General features: G+C 49.8%; 2 protein-coding genes across 2 annotated transcripts in view; one reads left to right on the plus strand and one right to left on the minus strand.

The window, feature by feature from the left end:
* Positions 1-19,202, plus strand: part of WNT5B (Wnt family member 5B) — a 69,129-nt gene that overhangs the window by 27,228 nt on the left and 22,699 nt on the right. The window lies entirely within an intron of this gene.
* On the minus strand, positions 4,185-6,500 carry FBXL14 (F-box and leucine rich repeat protein 14). Its single transcript, XM_069965125.1, has one exon. The coding sequence runs from the start codon at positions 6,242-6,244 to the stop codon at positions 5,042-5,044; it is 1,203 nt and encodes a 400-aa protein (XP_069821226.1). The 5' UTR covers positions 6,245-6,500; the 3' UTR covers positions 4,185-5,041.

The following is a 19,202-nucleotide window of genomic DNA, read 5'->3' on the forward strand; positions in this document are numbered from 1 at the left end:
ATATAATGTAACAATTTGTAATCCTGGCACTTTTTTCCGTGTACGCCGTTAGTGATGACGCTTGTTATTTTAATACATCGGACAATTATGCACGCTGCAGTATATTTTGTATGTTTTATTTATTTAACGGGAAAGGGGGGTGTGATTTAAACTTTTGAGGAACGGGCTTTGGAGCATTTATAGACATTTTTACTTTTTTTTTTTTTACACCCTTTGGGGGACTTTTACATACACACTGATCACTGCTATGCCATATGATCAGTGTTATAGGCGTTCTGCTCATTGAGCCTGCCTGTGGCAGACTTAACTATCAGAGCGCCGATCGGACTGCGCGGAGGGAGGGGATCCCGATCGGTAAGTCACAGGGGACTGCCCCTGGCATTTAAGGGGTTAATGACACGCTGCAGCCTGTCATTAGCAGTGAGGGCCGGGCTGCATACTGCAGCCGGCCCCACCTCTTATGAATCGTGCACCGCTCTGGAGCGCGCTTCATAGCCCAGGACATACCGATACGCCCAGGGTCGTCTGGGGACAGTGACCCATAGCGTACCGGTACATCCAAAGTCGTCTAGGGGTTAAAGTGTCACTGTCGTTTATTTTTTGCAGAAATCAATAGTACAGGCATTTAAAGAAACTTTGTGTTTGGGGTTTATTAGCCGAAAAATTGATTTTTATCATGAAAAACCAGTGTGAAGCTCTCCCCCCTGTCTTCATGGCTCTTTTATGGAGAGGGGAGGGGTGGAGGGAGATGAGGCACCAAAACAGGACAACAAAGAGTTAATTGACAGTTACATCACCAGGCTATCTCCTCTGACCTCTCTGACCTCTGAATACCAGCTTTCACACAGGTCTTGCTATGTAATCCTTTGTTCTCTGCTGGCGACTAATCTCCCCCCCTCCCCTCTCCATAGCACAGACAGGGCTCGACTGATGTAAAAGAGACGAGATTTCCTGACAATGAGCAGTGAATGAGAGAGGGGGGGACCTGGGGTCTTTGTGAATGCAGATAATGGCATATTTGGCTAATAAACCCAATTACAAAGTTTATTAAAATCGCCTGGACTATTGATTTCTGCAAAAAAAAAAACGACAGTGACACTTTTAACATAACTTTTGATATATTGCTGCCCATGATGAGATTAACAATTCCTTCCATACTTGTTATTTATTCAGTCTCCTTCCCTAAATGCTGCTGCTTTCTGCTGAAGACACAAAAATCTGTGTATGAGCTTTTCTGTCTCTATCCCCCCCACCCCCTTCCGAGACGACTGATGTAAATAAGTCCCTGATTAACCCTCCCAGCATTACAAAAAAGTCACAATGTTGCAGATAAAGCCTGCCAGGGACTTGTGTACATCAGCTGTCTCAGAAGGAGGGGGGGGGGGACAGAGCAAAAAGCTCACACAGATTTTTGTGTCTTCAGCAGAAAGCAGCAGCTGAGAACTGGGGGAAGGAGACTTATGCTGCGTTTAAATCTGTCTGTGTAAACGCACCATAAGTAGATAATAACAACTATGGAAGGAATTGTAAGTCTCACCATGGGTAGCCACATATGATAATTTATGTATGAGCAGAGTACCCCTTGAATGGTAATTACACAGTGTGACTCCCCATAACCTCTGTGAGGGTTATATTGGCTGCATACACCAGCTTGTTAGGCTGAGTCTGCCCTCCATCTAGATCAGCGGTAGCAACTAAAGCTGTTCCCAAACTACAACTCCCATCATGCCTGGAATGCCAAAGCGTTTCCTATCACAACCAGAAAAGATGGGAAATGTAGTTTTGCAACAGCTAAATGGCCATCAGTTAGATGCTGCTGCTATAGAGAAAGCGGCTGGTTTCCCCCTTCTCCTGTACACCTATAAGATATATCATATCCCATGGACACACCATCACTTTCTGAACTGGGGCACAAATTTCTTTCATAAAGTTCTGTAGATTTTTAATTTACTCCTATTTAAAAATCTCCAGTCTTCCAGCATTAATCAGCTGCTGTATGTCCTGCAGGAAGTGGTGTATTCTCTCCAGTGTGACAGTGTTCTCTGCTGCCACCTCTGTCCATATCAGGAACTGTCCAGAGCAGCAGCAAATCCCCATAGAAAACCTCTCCTGCTCTGGACAGTTCCTGACATGGACAGAGGGGGCAGCAGAGAGCACTGTGTCAGACTGGAGAGAGTACACAGCTGATAAGTACTGGAGATTTTTCAATAAAAGTAAACTGCAAATCTCTGGCACCAATTGATTTGAAAGAAAATTTTGGTGAATAAACCCTTTAAGGAGCCAATTTAAAGGGAACGTGTCACCACGGCCCTCACGGGTAGAGCCAATATTTACCCACTCCTGCCGCAAAGAGATAGCCGCCCGGTGGTCTGAACGCTGTACGCTGGTCTGTATGTCAATATGTAAATGAGTAGAGACGACTCCGATGTCAATAGGAAATCACCGCTCCAGTACTGTACATATTGAGCGCACAGACCATTGGGGGGCTATTTCTGTGTGGGGAGTGGATAAGTATTAGGGGCTCTACCGGGGGGGGGTCAGGCAGGCTCTGCCCCAGGTGACAGGTTCCCTTTCAAATAAAAATGCTCCAGCTGTTCCACAACTACGACCACCATCCTGTCTCTGCAACATCTGTAGTTCAGGATGGGGGCAAAACTACAATTTCCATGAGGCCTGGACAGCCGAAGCTTCCCCCCATCCTATGTCTGCTATCAATTGGTTCAGTCTTGGGTTGGAGACTAAATGAATTGCTGTGAGATTGGTCGCCTCCTCCCGCTGACCCCCGACCCCATAATAACACACAGACACCTCCGATTTCTCAAAAACATACATCATATTTCCTCTTTTATTATATAAATATCCGTTTAACCTTTTTTTAACTGTAAGAATATAAAGCGTTTCTCGGAGGAATCTTTTATACAAATTCACAGACAGTACAATGAAATTCGGCACGTTTTTTTTTTCCTCTCTAGATGAGATCCAACTGTGGAGAGGGGGGAGAAGTATGGACGGGTGGGGGACGGGGGGGAGAAGTATGGACGGGGGGGGGGGGGGGAAGTATGGACGGGGGGGAGAGATAGAAAATACCAACAGAGTCCAGATCAGCCAAACTGAATGTGATCCACAGAGGAAGGGAGTGAGGACAGAAGCAACCCCAATCTGAGAACCAGCCAGGATTGTGCTCCCCTTATAGGAAACAGAAAGGTGCACTCGTGGGGGGAGGGGGAGAAACAGGCTGATGTTTGCATATATAAGAATCCGACTATCTGCATCGGCTGGAGCTCGGCTTTGCACATCCTTCAGCAGCAAGAGTTAAGAAAGGCAGGTCCTGCACTTCGCTTCTACAACTCAAAGGGGTCAAAAACGGGTATAAAAGTAAAGGGGAAACATGGAGTGAGTGGGGCCCTATCCCCTGGGGACAGGCATGACTTGGGGGTGTTATGCCCTGCTGGGAGTGACTGAGAAGGGGGAGGGGCCACTATGCCCTGCTGGGAGCGGGTATGACTTGGGGGTGTTATGCCCTGCTGGGAGCGGGTATGACTTGGGGGTGTTATGCCCTGCTGGGAGTGACTGAGAAGGGGCCACTATGCCCTGCTGGGAGTGGGCATGACTTAGGGGTGTTATGCCCTGCTGGGAGTGACTGGGGGGGGCACTATCCCCTGCTGGGAGTGACTGAGAAGGGGGAGGGGCCACTATGCCCTGCTGGGAGTGGGCATGACTTAGGGGTGTTATGCCCTGCTGGGAGTGACTGGGGGGGGCACTATCCCCTGCTGGGAGTGACTGAGAAGGGGGAGGGGCCACTATGCCCTGTTGGGGAGTCACTGGGAGGGGTGCAGAAATGTCTACGGGAGCAAATTAAAAAAAAGCTGAGAAAGAAGACATCTTTCCAGTTCAGGCACTAAAAACAAAACATAAGGGGAGCAAAACGTAAAATCGAGGTAGCCGGCCATAAGGAGTATGATGGAGAAGGGAAGGACCCCGACTCCTGGGGGGCTGGGGAGGAATGTGTCGGAGTTATTGGAAAGTTCCATCTACTAACAAAACAAACATAGAAAAGAACAAACTAAAAATTCAGAAATGTTACGGGTGCAGCTCCCATGAAGCCTTCCTTATGCTGGAGAACAGGGGTTACCGCCTCAGCGCCAGGACCTGAAGTTACATTAGAGGTGGCGGGTCTGAGGGGGGGGGGGGGGGGGGGGAATTCTTCTTGGCCACTGTCTACACCAGTGAAAGTCAGAGGCTGGTGGTCTGCTCATATATAGTGGGCATGATGAGAGTTGTAGCTCAGCAATAGAAGAGTCTCCAGCTGTGGCAAAACTACAACTCCCATCCTGACAGACAGCCACAGGTTGGGGAACACTTGTGTAGATGCACAGGTTGGGGCTGACTGGCCTACAACTCCAATCATACATGGACAACGCTAGATTGGAGCTGTAGCTGGACTGACATAGGCCAGTCACCCCCAACATGCAGGACTATAACTCCCATCATGCACTGTGCAGCTCTCATACCAGCATTCCCCAACTTGTTGCTCCTGAGCTGCTGCAAAACTACAACTCCCACCATGAACACTGGGCGTTATAGTTCTGCAAGAGCCAAACGTTGGGGAGGTGGATCTGGAAGCAGCCTGTGACTGTCACCATAAAGATGGCGGCCAAGACAAAGCAACCTAGAAGACTGCAGCCTAGACATGGAGCACAGCACAAACCTGCGGAGCGCCGGCTGTTTCAAAACTACAATTCCCATCATGCCTACACAGCCAAATCTCTGTCTATCCGGGCATGATGGGAAGTGTAACTGTAACAGCCGGAGGGTGGTGTCTTCTAATGATGCTTTAGTTTAGGACCCCACACTGCAATGGCGCTGCTAGCGGGTAACCCATGCCACACACCAGGGAGCGCCTTTTATCTAAATCTCTTGCAGATCCCCATGGTAACAACCTCCATTGCCGGCGCTGGGCAGGCTCCCAGCGGCCCTATCAGGCAGTATAATGCATCAGTCCCAGTCCTAGAAGTCTCTCGGGGTGGCCCATCGGCGGCCCTCACCTGACCTTCTCGCTCTCGGTCATCTGCCAGAGCCCCAGATTGAGCACTTTGAGGCAGGGCAGCTGTGTGATGCGCTCCAGGCCCCTCTTGGTGATGCGGGTGCAGCCGTACAAGTCAATGCCGGTGAGCTGGCTCAGGTGCTCGGCTATAAGCTCCAGGCCCTTGTCGGTGATGCGGACGCACTGGCCGATGTTGAGCGTGCGCAGGCTGTGCATCTGGCGCACCATGCGGTTGATGCCGTCGTCGCTGATGTGACAGGAGCAGAGGGACAGCGACTTGAGTCCGTAGAGGCCCTGGGCGATGTAGGCCAGGCTCTGGTCGCCCACCTTGTCGCAGAAGGACACGTCCAGGCCGGAGAGGCGCAGGCTGCCCATGGCCAGGTGCATGATGCCCGTGTCGCTGATGTTGTCGCAGCTGCGCAGGTTCAGGCTCCTCAGTCCGCCCATGTGGGAGAGGTGCAGCAGCCCGGCGTCCGAGATCCCCCCGCAGAAGCTGAGGTTGAGGGTGCGCAGTCCCTGCAGCCCCCGGGAGATGTGCTTGAGGGCCAGGTCGGTCAGCTTCTGGCAGTCCTGCAGGGTGAGCTGCTCCAGGCCCAGGCAGCCCTCGGCGGCGCTGCGGGTCATCCCGGCCAGGTGGCCGATCCCGACGTCGGAGACGTGGCGGCAGCTGCGCAGGTTGAGGCTCTTGAGGCCGTGCAGCCCCCAGGCGATGAGCAGCAGCCCGGTGTTGGTGATGTTGGAGCAGCCGCCCAGCTCCAGCACCTCCAGCCGCTTCAGGTACTGGGCGATCCGCCCCAGGCTGCTGTCCGTGATCTGCTTGCACAGGCTCAGGTTGAGGGAGCGCAGGGAGCCGATCTCCTGCACGAAGGCGTGGCCCAGCCCGTTGTCCGTCAGGTTGTAGCAGCCGCTCAGGTTCAGGCTCTCGATGTCGGGCAGGCCCTGGATGACGTAGCTGAGGGAGCGGCGGAGGCTCAGGATCTGCACCCGCCGGATGCCCCGGGCCTGCAGCGACGGGAAGAGGGACGGGTTGGCGCGGCGGAGGTGCAGCTTGGCCTCGGTCCCCCGCCACACCGACTTGTGGTAGGCCGCGTCCCGCCAGGCCCCGCACACCTGCGCCGCCCGGCCCTTATCGCGGACATCCAGGTAGCTGAAGATCATGGCGAGCAGCTCCGGGAACAGGCAGGAGATGTGGCTCTCCATCCCGGCATCCCCCCCGGCTAGGCCGCGGCCCTGCCGAGCGTCGTGCCGTGCTGCTGCTTCTCCTCCTCCCGCCGGCGGCGGCGGCGGCTCGGTGTCTCCGCGCTCTCACGGTCTCCTCCTCCGCCCCGGCATCGCTCCGTCCGTGCGCTCCTTACGACTCGTCCGCGAATACAGCAGCGGCGGCCGCCGGAGCTCTGACTGGACCGTTAATGCGCGACGTGCTCGTTGCCGTCGCCTTACGTGCGCGTCACCACGGAGTCGAGGCGTGGGAGCATGCGCCGGGCGCTGTGGGCGGGGCTTGAGGCCGGAGGGGAGCACGAGAGGTCGCCACTGAGCAGGCGCGGGGGGCGTGATCGAGGGCGGGGCTTGCGGCTTCTTTGTCTCGGGCGCAGGAGGCTTGTTACTATGGTGACCGCCCCCTCCCCGCCACCTTCCCGCAGTTTCCTTCCTGTTCTTAACCCTGTGGAGGCAGGAAGAGAGTTGTAGTCACCTGGGTGTGAGGAGGCGGGCGCGCCAAGTGTGAAGGGTGATGGGAACATATTAAGTCAGGGCTGTGAGGTGATGAATTGTCACTTTCACATTGTTCCGAGTACATTGTGTAGATAAGAAGTGCGGCCTGTCCAAACACATGTCTACAAGACCAAGCATGGCGCCCCCTGTGGTAACTACACCAGGTGGTAATAGCGACCGCTGTGGTAACTACACCAGGTGGTAATGGTAACTACACCAGGTGGTAATAGCGACCGCTGTGGTAACTACACCAGGTGGTAATAGCGCCCCCTGTGGTAACTACACCAGGTGGTAATAGCGACTGCTGTGGTAACTACACCATGTGGTAATAGCGCCCCCTGTGGTAACTACACCAGGTGGTAATAGCGACCGCTGTGGTAACTACACCAGGTGGTAATAGCGACCGCTGTGGTAACTACACCAGGTGGTAATAGCGCCCCCTGTGGTAACTACACCAGGTGGTAATAGCGACTGCTGTGGTAACTACACCATGTGGTAATAGCGCCCCCTGTGGTAACTACACCAGGTGGTAATAGCGACCGCTGTGGTAACTACACCAGGTGGTAATGGTAACTACACCAGGTGGTAACAGCGACCATTGTGGTAACTACACCAGGTGGTAATAGTGACTGCTGTGGTAACTACACCAGGTGGTAATAGCGCCCCCTGTGGTAACTACACCAGGTGGTAATAGCGACCGCTGTGGTAACTACACCAGGTGGTAATGGTAACTACACCAGGTGGTAATAGCGACTGCTGTGGTAACTACACCAGGTGGTAATAGCTATCTCTGTGACAACTACACCAGGTGGTAATAGCGACTGCTGTGGTAACTACACCTGGTGGTAATAGCGACCGCTGTGGTAACTACACTAGGTGGTAATAGCTACCTCTGTGACAACTACACCAGGTGGTAATAGTGACTGCTGTGGTAACTACACCAGGTGGTAATAGCGACCGCTGTGGTAACTACACCAGGTAATAATAGCGACCGCTGTGGTAACTACACCAGGTGGTAATAGCGACCGCTGTGGTAACTACACCAGGTGGTAATAGCGACCACTGTGGTAACTACACCAGGTGGTAATGGTAACTACACCAGGTGGTATATTGTCCCATATAGTAATAGTGCTCCCAGTGGTCGTAGTATTCCATTAAGTAATAGTGCCCCCAGTAGTTATAGTGTCCCATATAGTAATAATGAACCATGTGGTTATAGTGTCCCATATAGTAATAGTGGCCCCAGTGGTCATATTGTCCCATATAGTAATAGTGCCCCCAGTGGTCACAGTGTCCCATATAGTAATAGTGCCCCCAGTGGTTATAGTGTCCCATATGGTAGTAGTGGCCCCATTGGTTATAGTTTCCCATATAGTAATAGTGCCCCCAGTGGTCATAGTATCCCATATAGTAATAGTGCCCTTAGTGGTTATAGTGTCCCATATAGTTATAATGCCCTATTTAGTAATAGTGCTCCATATAGTAATAGAGCCCCCAGTGGTCATAGTAATAATCACTGTGTGGTTATAAAGCCCTCTTTAGTAATACTGCTCCATATGGTAATAGTGCCACCTTTTAGTAATTGTAACCCTGTTATAATGCCCCGCATGGTTTTAGTTCCATACCTAGCATTAAAGCCCCCTGTCAGTACACACAGTAAGGGTGGGTTCATGCTACGGAATTCTCGCAGACAATGTCAGCGGAATTCCGTTGTGTGTCCCATAGAATCGTGTCTATGGAGCCGGCGAAAGGCGCGAGGCTTTGCGCGTGGACATACTACGGAATTCTGCTGAGTTTATCCGCAAGAATTCCTCAGTATGAACCCACCCTAATAGTGCCCTCCTTTACTTCCCACCTACAAAGTAATATTGCTCCTCACTTCCTAGAATAAAAGGGGTTAAATATTCATTTTAAGGCTGAAAAGTCACCTTTTGGCTCCATGCATACGTACCGCATCCACAGCACAGCATCAAATTTGCTGCGGATCCTGTATGTGTGAACGCACCTTTAAAAGACAATTCACTTCGACCAGACCAGTGGACAGGTGAGGAACTGCGTGCAGGGTCCAGTGACCATACGCCAGTGTCCGTTCACTATAATCAATCCCATTGACTTCCCTCTATATCCCCCTGGGTGTAGTTCCTCCCATCGTCCAGCAGGGGTCAGCAGCATCTACAGGCTGAATGCTGTAATCCCCGCTGCTGTGTCCAGGCCAAGTACCAGGGCCGGAGCTGTGAATAAGCGGCTGAAGATGAGGAGCGGTGACAAATCCAATCAGATGCCGCTAATCGCATTTACAGAAGAAAAAGTCACCTGTCACAAAATACCGGAGCGTTTCAGTAACGGGGAACATCGCGCAAAAGATTAGTCCTGATACCATGGCTTCTGGTCACTGATAGAGATGAGCGAATAGTGAAATATTCGATAATTCGAAATTTGATTCAAATAGCTCCCGATATTCGACTATTTGAATGAATAACGAATGCCATTATAGTCTATGGAAGGAAAATACTTGGGACCTTGAAATCAATTTTCCACCACTAGGAGGTCACCAAGTGCCCAATGACACCTCAGGAAATAATGCCAACACCTCTGGATGCATATGGGACAGCAGGGAAAGCATGCCTGGGTACATGAACGTAAAGTAGAAGTGTACCTTTTGGTCTAGCGGTACTTGCGTACGTATTAGGTGGTGTGTAATATTAGCTTATATGTTACGCGCGGTACTTGCGTATGCATTATGTTGTGGGTATATATTACGCTCTTGTTCATATGTATGACGCAATACACACGACGATTGCTAGGCCTCCGCGTATTCGCAGAGCTGAAAAGAAAACATGGCCCATTCGGTTTTGCTGAAGGTAAATATCTGGTCCAAATCATGGACAGAATGGATTATGATCTCACAAAGGCATCAGTTCCAAATCCCAAGCTGCATAAAAAAAATTGTTAACAAAATAATAGTTGGCTTGCGGATGCAGAAATCGGGGGCAGATCCAAAGAAAATGGTCGGACCTGAAATACAAAAGCCCAGAGTAACATGCTGGGAGCCTAATACTGGGGTGTGTAATATACTGGGGAGTCCCATAGAGAAAAACATGCAGCAAGGTGGATGATAAAAAGGAATGCAAACAATAAAGACAAACACTGCATGCATAAATAACATTTTTATCAACAATAAAATAGGAATTTTTAAGAAAGGAAAAAAAATTTACTCTGCCTTTTGGCGTCGCCTTGTCAGCATTGCCTGCATTTCTGCAAGCTCAAGTTGCAGGCCTCTCAGGTGACTCGCTGTATAAAGGCGGGTGGACATGCGTTGCCATGCTCTCTCCAATTCAAAGTCTGTGGGTATTTCTGTTGAAGAATAAAAAAGGTATATAATCCGTATGATAAACTATAATTTTTTAATGTGGTGGTGCAGCGCTTTTTAAAGACCTACCCCAACCTGCTGGAGCTACTGGTGAAAGTGCGACGCCTGGATATTCGAGTAATCCACCAAGAGGGTCAGCTGCGACGTTGCCATAGTGATCCTGATCATCCCACTTCTATGTGTTGTTAATGAATCCCTCATCACCATTAGGGAGAGGACGGGATAGGAGGAGATGTGACTGAACTAGACAGTCACACTACACTCCTGTCAGCTTCTTAGCGTTGATTTCTGAAGGAAGGAGGCTGTTGGCCACACTGTCGGCGAGGCTAGCGGTGCAGTTGTGTGCATCCCATTGGTCCAGCGAAGATGGGGGAAGAGGAGGAGGAAATATTAAAGATAACATCTCCTCTTTCATTCCAGTAGAGGAGAGGACCACCAGATTCCCTGAGTACCAGAGAGAACTGCTGCAGAATATGATGGAGGTATTCCCACCTTCCATTGCTGGTGGCAGAGAAGAGAGTTCCTCCCAAAGCCAGACAACATCCATCCGGTCCACAGCTGCCAGGGGAACACTCTCCAAAGTATGGGATACAATCATGGCACCCCCTCACCAAAGTTCCATCACTGCAGGGCCTAGTACAAACAGGAGGGACAAGAATCGGCGGCTGTTGCGGGAGTACCTGGCCGAACACAACCCTGTCCTCCCTGATCCCTCGGCAAACTCTCATTATATGCCTTGGTGCTGGCCTGTCCTGCCGGCAGCGTTCTGTCTAAGGGTACAAACCCACACACCGTATACGCAGCAGATACGCAACAAATACGCAGCAGATTTGTTGGTACAGATTGACAATGAGCCATTTGTTTTTACGCGGTTCGCCCTGGGGTAAAACCGCCTTGTTATAAATGTTCCTCAAGTTGTTAAGATTACAACGATATGTAACTTGTATATCTTTTATTTTATTTGATGGCTTTTAAACAATTAAAACCTTTTTAAAAAAATATTGTCCTTTAAAATCGCTCCATTCCTATGCTTATAACGCTTTTATCCTTCGGTCTATGGGGCTGTGTGAGGTGTCTTTTTTTGCGCCATGATCTGTACTTTCTATTGTTACCTTGATTGCACATATGCGACTTTTTGATCGCTTTTTATTAAAAATTTTTTAGACTTGATGCGTCCAAAAATGAGCAATTTCGCACTTTGGAATTTTTCTACGCGTACGCCTTTTAACGTGTGAGATCAGGAAAGTGATAACTTAATAGTTCAGGTGATTACACACACGGCAATACCTAATGGGGGAGATTTATCAAAGGGTATAAAATTTAGACTGGTGCAAACTGGCCACAGCAACCAATCACAGCTCAGCTTCAAGCTCTGGTGAAAGGAAAGCTGAGCTGTGATTGGTTGCTGTGACCAGTTTGCACCAGTCTAAATTTTACACCCTTTGATAAATCTCCCCCAATATGTTTATTTATTTATTTTTATTTGTAAAATGGGGAAAGGGGGTGATTCTGACTTTTATTAGAAGAGGGAATTTTGTACTAGTAAAAAAAAATATATATTTTTATTTTTTTTACACACATACTAGAAGCCCCCCTGGGATTAGGGTTCTCCCCCCCCTGGGATTAGGGATATTCCCTCTGGGGTTAGGGTTATTCCCCCCCCCCCCCCCCCCCCGGGGTTAGAGTCATTTCCCCCTGGGGTTAGGGTTATTCCCCCCTGGGGTTAGAGTTATTCCCCCTGGGGTTAGGGTTATTCCCCCTAGGGGACTTCTAGTATTACTACACTGATCTCTCATAGAGATCTATGCAGTATAGCTATATAGATATAGTATAGTTATACTGCATAGATCCATGAGATAGGCACTCTATTGTTTTCGGCTGCTGCAGCCAAAAGCAATACAGTGCCGAGCTGGGATCAGCACCATTACGGCGCAGACCCCGGTTGGATGAGGATACAGGGATTGCCCCTCTGCAATGGCGTAGCACGCACGCGCGCAGGGGGGGGGCATCCGCCCACTAGAGCACCAGGGAAGGGCTACAGCAAGTACTTAGATGCAGCTGTCAACTTTGAGAGCTGCATCTAAATGCTTAATTAGCACGCATGGCAAATAGCCACGGTCCGGGCTGTATATACCACCCGGGATCGTGGCAGTTTAGAGCTGGGTCGACCCCCCTCTGAACTCCCATAGCAGCACCAGGACGTTCAGTAACATCTTGGTGAAGCTATGGGTAAACCTAAAAGCTTTCTCTCCCTGGTATACAGTCTGTCCCTCTCTAGCCCCAAGCAGCAAGTGGCAGGAATCTCAAATGACTATTCTAAGATTCAGGAGATTAAGTCCTGCCTATTCCTAGTGCCTGTCCCTCCCCCCTGCATATTTACTGGCTGGATGTGGGAGGGCGAATCGAATTTTTACTGCGTTTTGGCTCGAATATTCGACTGCAATCATATAGCTCGGATAGCATACTATTTGATCAAATACTATTCGCTGATCTCTAGTCACTGACATCTCCTGGAGTACAGGGGGGCCCCTAACCCTTTTAGTGGACATTAGCCGGCCCACCGCGACTAGATGCAGATCCACCGGACTTACATCCACCGGAATAGATACAGATATTTCCTGTCTTGTGTGTATTTACCCTATATAGGCAACCTCTTGCACAACTACAACTCCCATGATGCCCTAACAGCCGAAGGCTGCCAGAGCATCATGGGAGTTGTAGTTTTGCAGCAGCTGGATGGGACTTTATATGTGTCATGTCCTCCTGCGTCCATAGGGGGGGGGGGGCGCTGCCCAGGTGATCGGAACATCTTTGGCCGGCGCATCCTGCACGCCCCATTGGTTTACGTTACCATAACAGACACCAAAAAACTGAGACCATAAATCACGGCCGGTGATGTCATCCCAAAATGAGGCGGAACGTTTATATACTGTCCAGTCCTGGCACCCGGACCCCCCACTGTACCCGGATAAAGAGGAGAGATCGCAACATCTGCCGACCAGGTGAGAGCAGCGGCCCAGGTACAAACAGACAGAGACCCACCACATACCCTGTGTGTATGGCTCATTGTCATACTATCTGCAGCCCGGAAAGCTGGGTGACAACCAATATGGCCGCCAGCACTGTCTCCAATGGTTCCTTAGCCTCTTGCCGCAAAATGACGTTTGGGAAACGTCATGTAAAACAAGTAGTTCCTGCAACATGACGTTCCCCAAACGTCATGCTTTCCCTGCCTCCCCCCGCTGTCCCTGACAGTTATCGGGCAGCGGGAGGAGGCTATGTCACATAGCATCCTCCCGCTGCATCTGCCCGGAGGGGAGCCGCGCTCCCCGCGGGCAGTTAACCCCATAAACGCCGCGGTCAATGCGACCGCAGCGTCTATGGGGGAGATTTGAGTTCCCCCGCCGATCGGGCGGAGGGAAGAGGCTGCAGAACGTTGCCTCCTCCCGCCGCCACATCTGATGTGTCCCCCGCCCCGTCCCCCGTTCCCCGAAATCGGCGGATCGCCGCTATTACCGTTATAGCGGCGATCCGCCGGTAACGGGTATTACCGGCGCCGCCCATCGCTTTCATCTCCCCCCACCGTGAATCCACGGTGGGGGGAGATGAAAATGTATAAAGCAGACCCCAGATCAGCCCCCCTAGTGGGCGATCACTAACCCTTCCCGGGCGGCCATCACATCCAAGATGGCCGCCCTCATCCCTGCGAACAAACGATGTTTGTTCGCAGGGATGGAAATGAATAAATGATCAAAGCCCCATGCTCTCCGCCACCGGAGGTAGCGGAGAGCATGGGGCAGTGATCGGGGACCCCCCCCGTATGGTCCCGGAGCAGGCAATCGGCGGTATATACTATATACCGCTGATCGCCTGTTCCCAGTGCAAAAAAGCACTTTTTATCCCCTGTCACCATAAATCATTGGTGACAGGGGATAAAAAGTGTCAGTGTGTCGCCCCCCACCCCCCCTGTCACCCCCGTCCCCCAGTCACCCCCCCTTCCCCTTATACGTTACCTGATCCTGGAGCTCCTTCCTCTTCGGTGTCCTGGCTGGTTATGAAGTGCGCATGCGCTCCACAACCAGCCAGCTCTGAAAATTTCAAGTGACAGAGACCAATTTGGTCTCTGTCACTAAACTATGATTACTGAGATAGAAAATATCACAGTAATCATAGTAATACAGTGAAAATGAATGTGTAAAGTACAAAAAGTGAAAAACATACAAAAAAATAAAACACACACTTTTTATTATAGTAATAATTGCAGTTTACTCCCAAATTACCCCTAACCCCCCCAGATTACCCGTCACCACCGCAGGTTGCCCATATCCGCCCCAGGTTGCCCGTAATCACGCCAGATTGCACGTAATCACCGCACGTTGCCCATAACCACCGCACGTCGCCCCTAACCACCGCACGTCGCCCCTAACCACCGCACGTTGCCTCTAACCACCGCACGTTGCCCATAACCTCCGCACATTGCCTATAACCACCACATGTTGACCGTAACCACCCCGAATTGCCAGTGACCCCCTCCAGATGGTGCGTAATCAGCCCCGATTGCCCGTAACCCCCCAGATTGCACGTAACCACCGCACGTTGCTTCTGACCACCGCACGTTGCCTCTGACCACCGCACGTCGCCCCTAACCACCGCACGTCGCCCCTAACCACCGCACGTCGCCCCTAACCACCGCACGTCGCCCCTAACCACCGCACGTCGCCTCTAACCACCGCACGTTGCCCGTAACCTCCGCACATTGCCTATAACCACCACATGTTGACCGTAACCACCCCGAATTGCCAGTGACCACCTCCAGATGGTGCGTAATCAGCCCCGATTGCCCGTAACCCCCCAGATTGCACGTAACCACCGCACGTTGCCTCTGACCACCGCACGTTGCCTCTGACCACCGCACGTTGCCTATAACCACCGCACGTTGCCTCTAACCACCCCGAATTGCCAGTGACCCTCTCCAGATTGCCCGTAACCACGCCAGATTGCTTGTAACGACCCCAAATTACAGGTACCCATCCCAGATTACCTATAAGCACTTCAGTTTATCCGTAACCACCCCACGTTGCCCGTTACCACCCCACGTTGCCCGTTACCACCCCACGTTGCCCCTAAACACCCCAGATTGTCTGTAACCACCGCAGGTTGCCCATAACCACCGCAGGTTGCCCATAACCACCCCAGGTTGCCCGTGACCACCCCAGGTTGCCCGTGACCACCCCACATTACCTGTAATCTCATTTTTTTATTGTATTTTAGTAACTGCGCTATTCTAATAACTATTTCTAGCTGCGGTTTTGCTCCAGCAAATTGGCGCTCCCTTCCCTTCTGAGCCCGGCTGTGTGCCCATACAGTGGTTTATGCCCACATATGGGGTACCGTTTTACTGCGTTACAGATTTTGGGGTACATTTTTTCTCCCATTCCTCGTGAAATTAAGAAATTTTTAACTAAACAAACATATTATTGGAAATTTTGAATACTTTCCTCTAATACCTGTGGGGTCAAACCGCTCACTGCACCCCAAGATGAATTCTTTCAGGGGTGCACTTTCCTAAATGGGGTGACCTTTGGGGGAGTTCTATTCTGCTGACACTACAGCAAACGCACCTGGCGCTCAGAAACTTCTTCGGAAAAATCTGCACTGAAAATGCTAATTAGCGCTCCTTCTCTTCTGAGCCCAGCTGTGTGCCCATGCAGTGGTTTACGCCCACATATGGGGTACCGTTCTACTCAGGAGAACCTGCTTTACAGATTTGGGCATGCAGCTTCTCCCCTGTTCCTAGTGAAATTGAAAAATTTCAAACTAAACGAACATATTATTGGAAAAATTCAAGTTTTTCATTTTTACTGTCTAATTTTAAATACTTTCCTCTAATAGCTGTGGGGTCAAAATGGTCACCACACCCCAAGATGAATTCTTTGAGGGGTGCACTTTCCAAAATGGGGTGACTTATGGGGGTTTTTCTCTCTGCTGACACTACAGGGGCTCTGCAAACGCACCTGGCGCTCAGAAACTTCTTCAGCAAAATCTGCATTGAAAAAGCTAATTGGCGCTCCCTTCCTTCTGAGCCCTGCTGTGTGCCCATGCAGTGGTTTATGCCCACATATGGGGTACTGTTCTACTCAGGAGAACCTGCTTTACAAATTTTGGGGTACTTTTTTTCTCTTGTTCCTCGTGAAATTGAGAAATTTCAAACTAAACGAACATATTATTGGGAAAATTTGTGTTTTTCATTTTTACTGTCTAATTTTGAATACTTTCCTCTAATGCCTGTGGGGTCAAAATGCTCATCCTACCCCAAGATGAATTCTTTGAGGGGTGTACTTTCCAAAATGGGGTGACTTTTGGGGGGTTTCTCTTCTGCGGACACTACAGGGGCTCTGCAAATGCACCTGGCGCTCAGAAACTTCTTCAGCAAAATCTGCATTAAAAAAGCTAATTGGCGCTCCTTCCCTTCTGAGCCCGGCTGTGTGCCCATACAGTGGTTTACGCCCACATATGGGGTACCGTTCTACTCAGGAGAACCTGCGTTACAAATTTTGGGGTACTTTTTTTCTCATGTTCCTTTTGAAAATGAGAAACTTTAATCTAAACGTATATATTATTTGAAAATTTAAATTTTCGATTTTTTTACGGCCTAATTGTGAATACTTTCCTCCAGCCCCTGTAGGGTTAAAATGCTCATTATACCCCTAGATTAATTCTTTAAGGTGTCTAGTTTCCAAAATGGGGTCACTTATGGGGGTTTCCAGTATACAAGCCTTCTAAATCCATTTAAAAAAAGAACTGGTCCCTAAAAAAAATCAGTTTTGGAAATTTTCACAAAATGTGATAATTTGCTAATAAATTTCTAAGCCCCGTAACAGCCTAAAAAAGTAAAATATGTTTCCAAAATTATGCCAAAATAAAGAGGACATATTGGTAATGTGATTAGTAACTAATTTATGTGCTATGACTTCCTTTTTTAGAAGCAGAGAATTTCAGAAGTTCATAAAATGCAAAATTTTCAAATTTTTCATGATATTTTGATGTTTTTCACAAAAAATACACAAAGTAGTGACCAAATTTTGCTACTAATATAAAGTGTCATATGTGACGAAAAAACAGTCTCAGAATCGCTAGCATACGTTACAGCATCACTGAGCTATGAGCGCATAAAGTGAGACAGGTCAGATTTTGAAAAATGAGCCTGGTCATTAAGGCCAAAACAGGCTGCGGAGGCAAGGGGTTAAAGGGGTGCTCCGGCAATTTTTTTTTCCTTTGAAATCAATTGGTGTCAGAAAGTGATATCAATTTATAATTTACTTCAATTTAAAAATCTCCAGTCTTCCATCACTTATCAGCTGCTGTATGTCCTGCAGGAAGTGGTGTGTGACTGGGTGCTCTCTGCTGCCACCTCTGTCCATGTCAGGAACTGTCCAGAGCAGGAGAGGTTTGTTATGGGGGATTTCCTTAGTACTAGCAGCAGTATAGGGGTCTCTAGGCAGCAGGGGGTTAAGCCGGTGTCCCCCCGTACAGCTGCAGACTGTGTGTATTTATCCTGGATAGTATTGGGTGGTATCAGATGTATATACACTGGCTGGCGGGCCGGGTGGGCCTCACGCCTCGGGGGGCTCCACTGACACATGCCAAGTGACTGTGATGGATCCAGGACCTGCTGCTGCCGCCGCGGTGTTTATATATTACAAGGTGCTGCTTAGATACACGGGGTACCGCGGCGGGGGCCCACACCGGCCCTTATCACCCCAGCTGGAAGCCATTCCATCCGATGACATCATCTGCTGTGACAGGCAGAGCGATGACATCATAGAGGTGTCACCTATAGGCTCCACCAGGATCTGCGCAACTACAACCCCCAGCATGCCCTGCTCTCTGCTTCACAGCTACTTGTATACACATATAGAGATATAGGGGCTGTCACCACAATACAGCAACTGTCTCATCACTCCCAGAATGCAGCAGTCTCGCTGTATGTGGGAGGCCCTCTAGTCAGTGACAGTCTAACTCTATCTGCAGCAGTCTCTCCCTGTATGATGTGGTCTCTCTGTCTCCCCCCTATATGTAGCAGTCTCTCCCTGTATGATGTAGTCTCTCTGTCTCCCCCTATATGTAGCAGTCTCTCCCTGTATGATGTGGTCTCTCTGTCTCCCCCCTATATGTAGCAGTCTCTCCCTGTATGATGTGGTCTCTCTGTCTCCCCCCTATATGTAGCAGTCTCTTACTGTATAATGTAGTCTCTCTGTCTCCCCCCTATATGTAGCAGTCTCTCCCTGTATGATGTAGTCTCTCTGTCTCCCCCTATATGTAGCAGTCTCTCCCTGTATGATGTAGTCTCTCTGTCTCCCCCTATATGTAGCAGTCTCTCCCTGTATGATGTGGTCTCTCTGTCTCCCCCTATATGTAGCAGTCTCTCCCTGTATGATGTGGTCTCTCTGTCTCCCCCCTATATGTAGCAGTCTCTCCCTGTATGATGTGGTCTCTCTGTCTCCCCCTATATGTAGCAGTCTCTCCCTGTATGATGTGGTCTCTCTGTCTCTTCCTATATGTAGCAGTCTCTCCCTGTATGATGTGGTCTCTCTGTCTCCCCCTATATGTAGCAGTCTCTCCCTGTATGATGTAGTCTCTCTGTCTCCCCCCCTATATGTAGCAGTCTCTCCCTGTATGATGTAGTCTCTCTGTCTCCCCCTATATGTAGCAGTCTCTCCACCTGTATGATGTAGTCTCTCTGTCTCCCCCCTATATGTAGCAGTCTCTCCCTGTATGATGTAGTCTCTCTGTCTCCCCCTATATGTAGCAGTCTCTCCCTGTATGATGTGGTCTCTCTGTCTCCCCCCTATATGTAGCAGTCTCTCCCTGTATGATGTAGTCTCTCTGTCTCCCCCCTATATGTAGCAGTCTCTCCCTGTATGATAGCAGTCTCTCCCTGTATGATGTGGTCTCTCTGTCTCCCCCTATATGTAGCAGTCTCTCCCTGTATGATGTAGTCTCTCTGTCTCCCCCCTATATGTAGCAGTCTCTCCCTGTATGATGTAGTCTCTCTGTCTCCCCCTATATGTAGCAGTC

This window comes from Dendropsophus ebraccatus, chromosome 1 (assembly GCF_027789765.1).
Source record: "Dendropsophus ebraccatus isolate aDenEbr1 chromosome 1, aDenEbr1.pat, whole genome shotgun sequence".
Classification (NCBI taxonomy): domain Eukaryota; kingdom Metazoa; phylum Chordata; class Amphibia; order Anura; family Hylidae; genus Dendropsophus; species Dendropsophus ebraccatus.

Excerpts from the sequence above, each read along its gene's own strand:
- FBXL14 (XM_069965125.1), bottom strand. The coding sequence starts at position 6,244 with ATGGAGAGCCACATCTCCTGCCTGTTCCCGGAGCTGCTCGCCATGATC.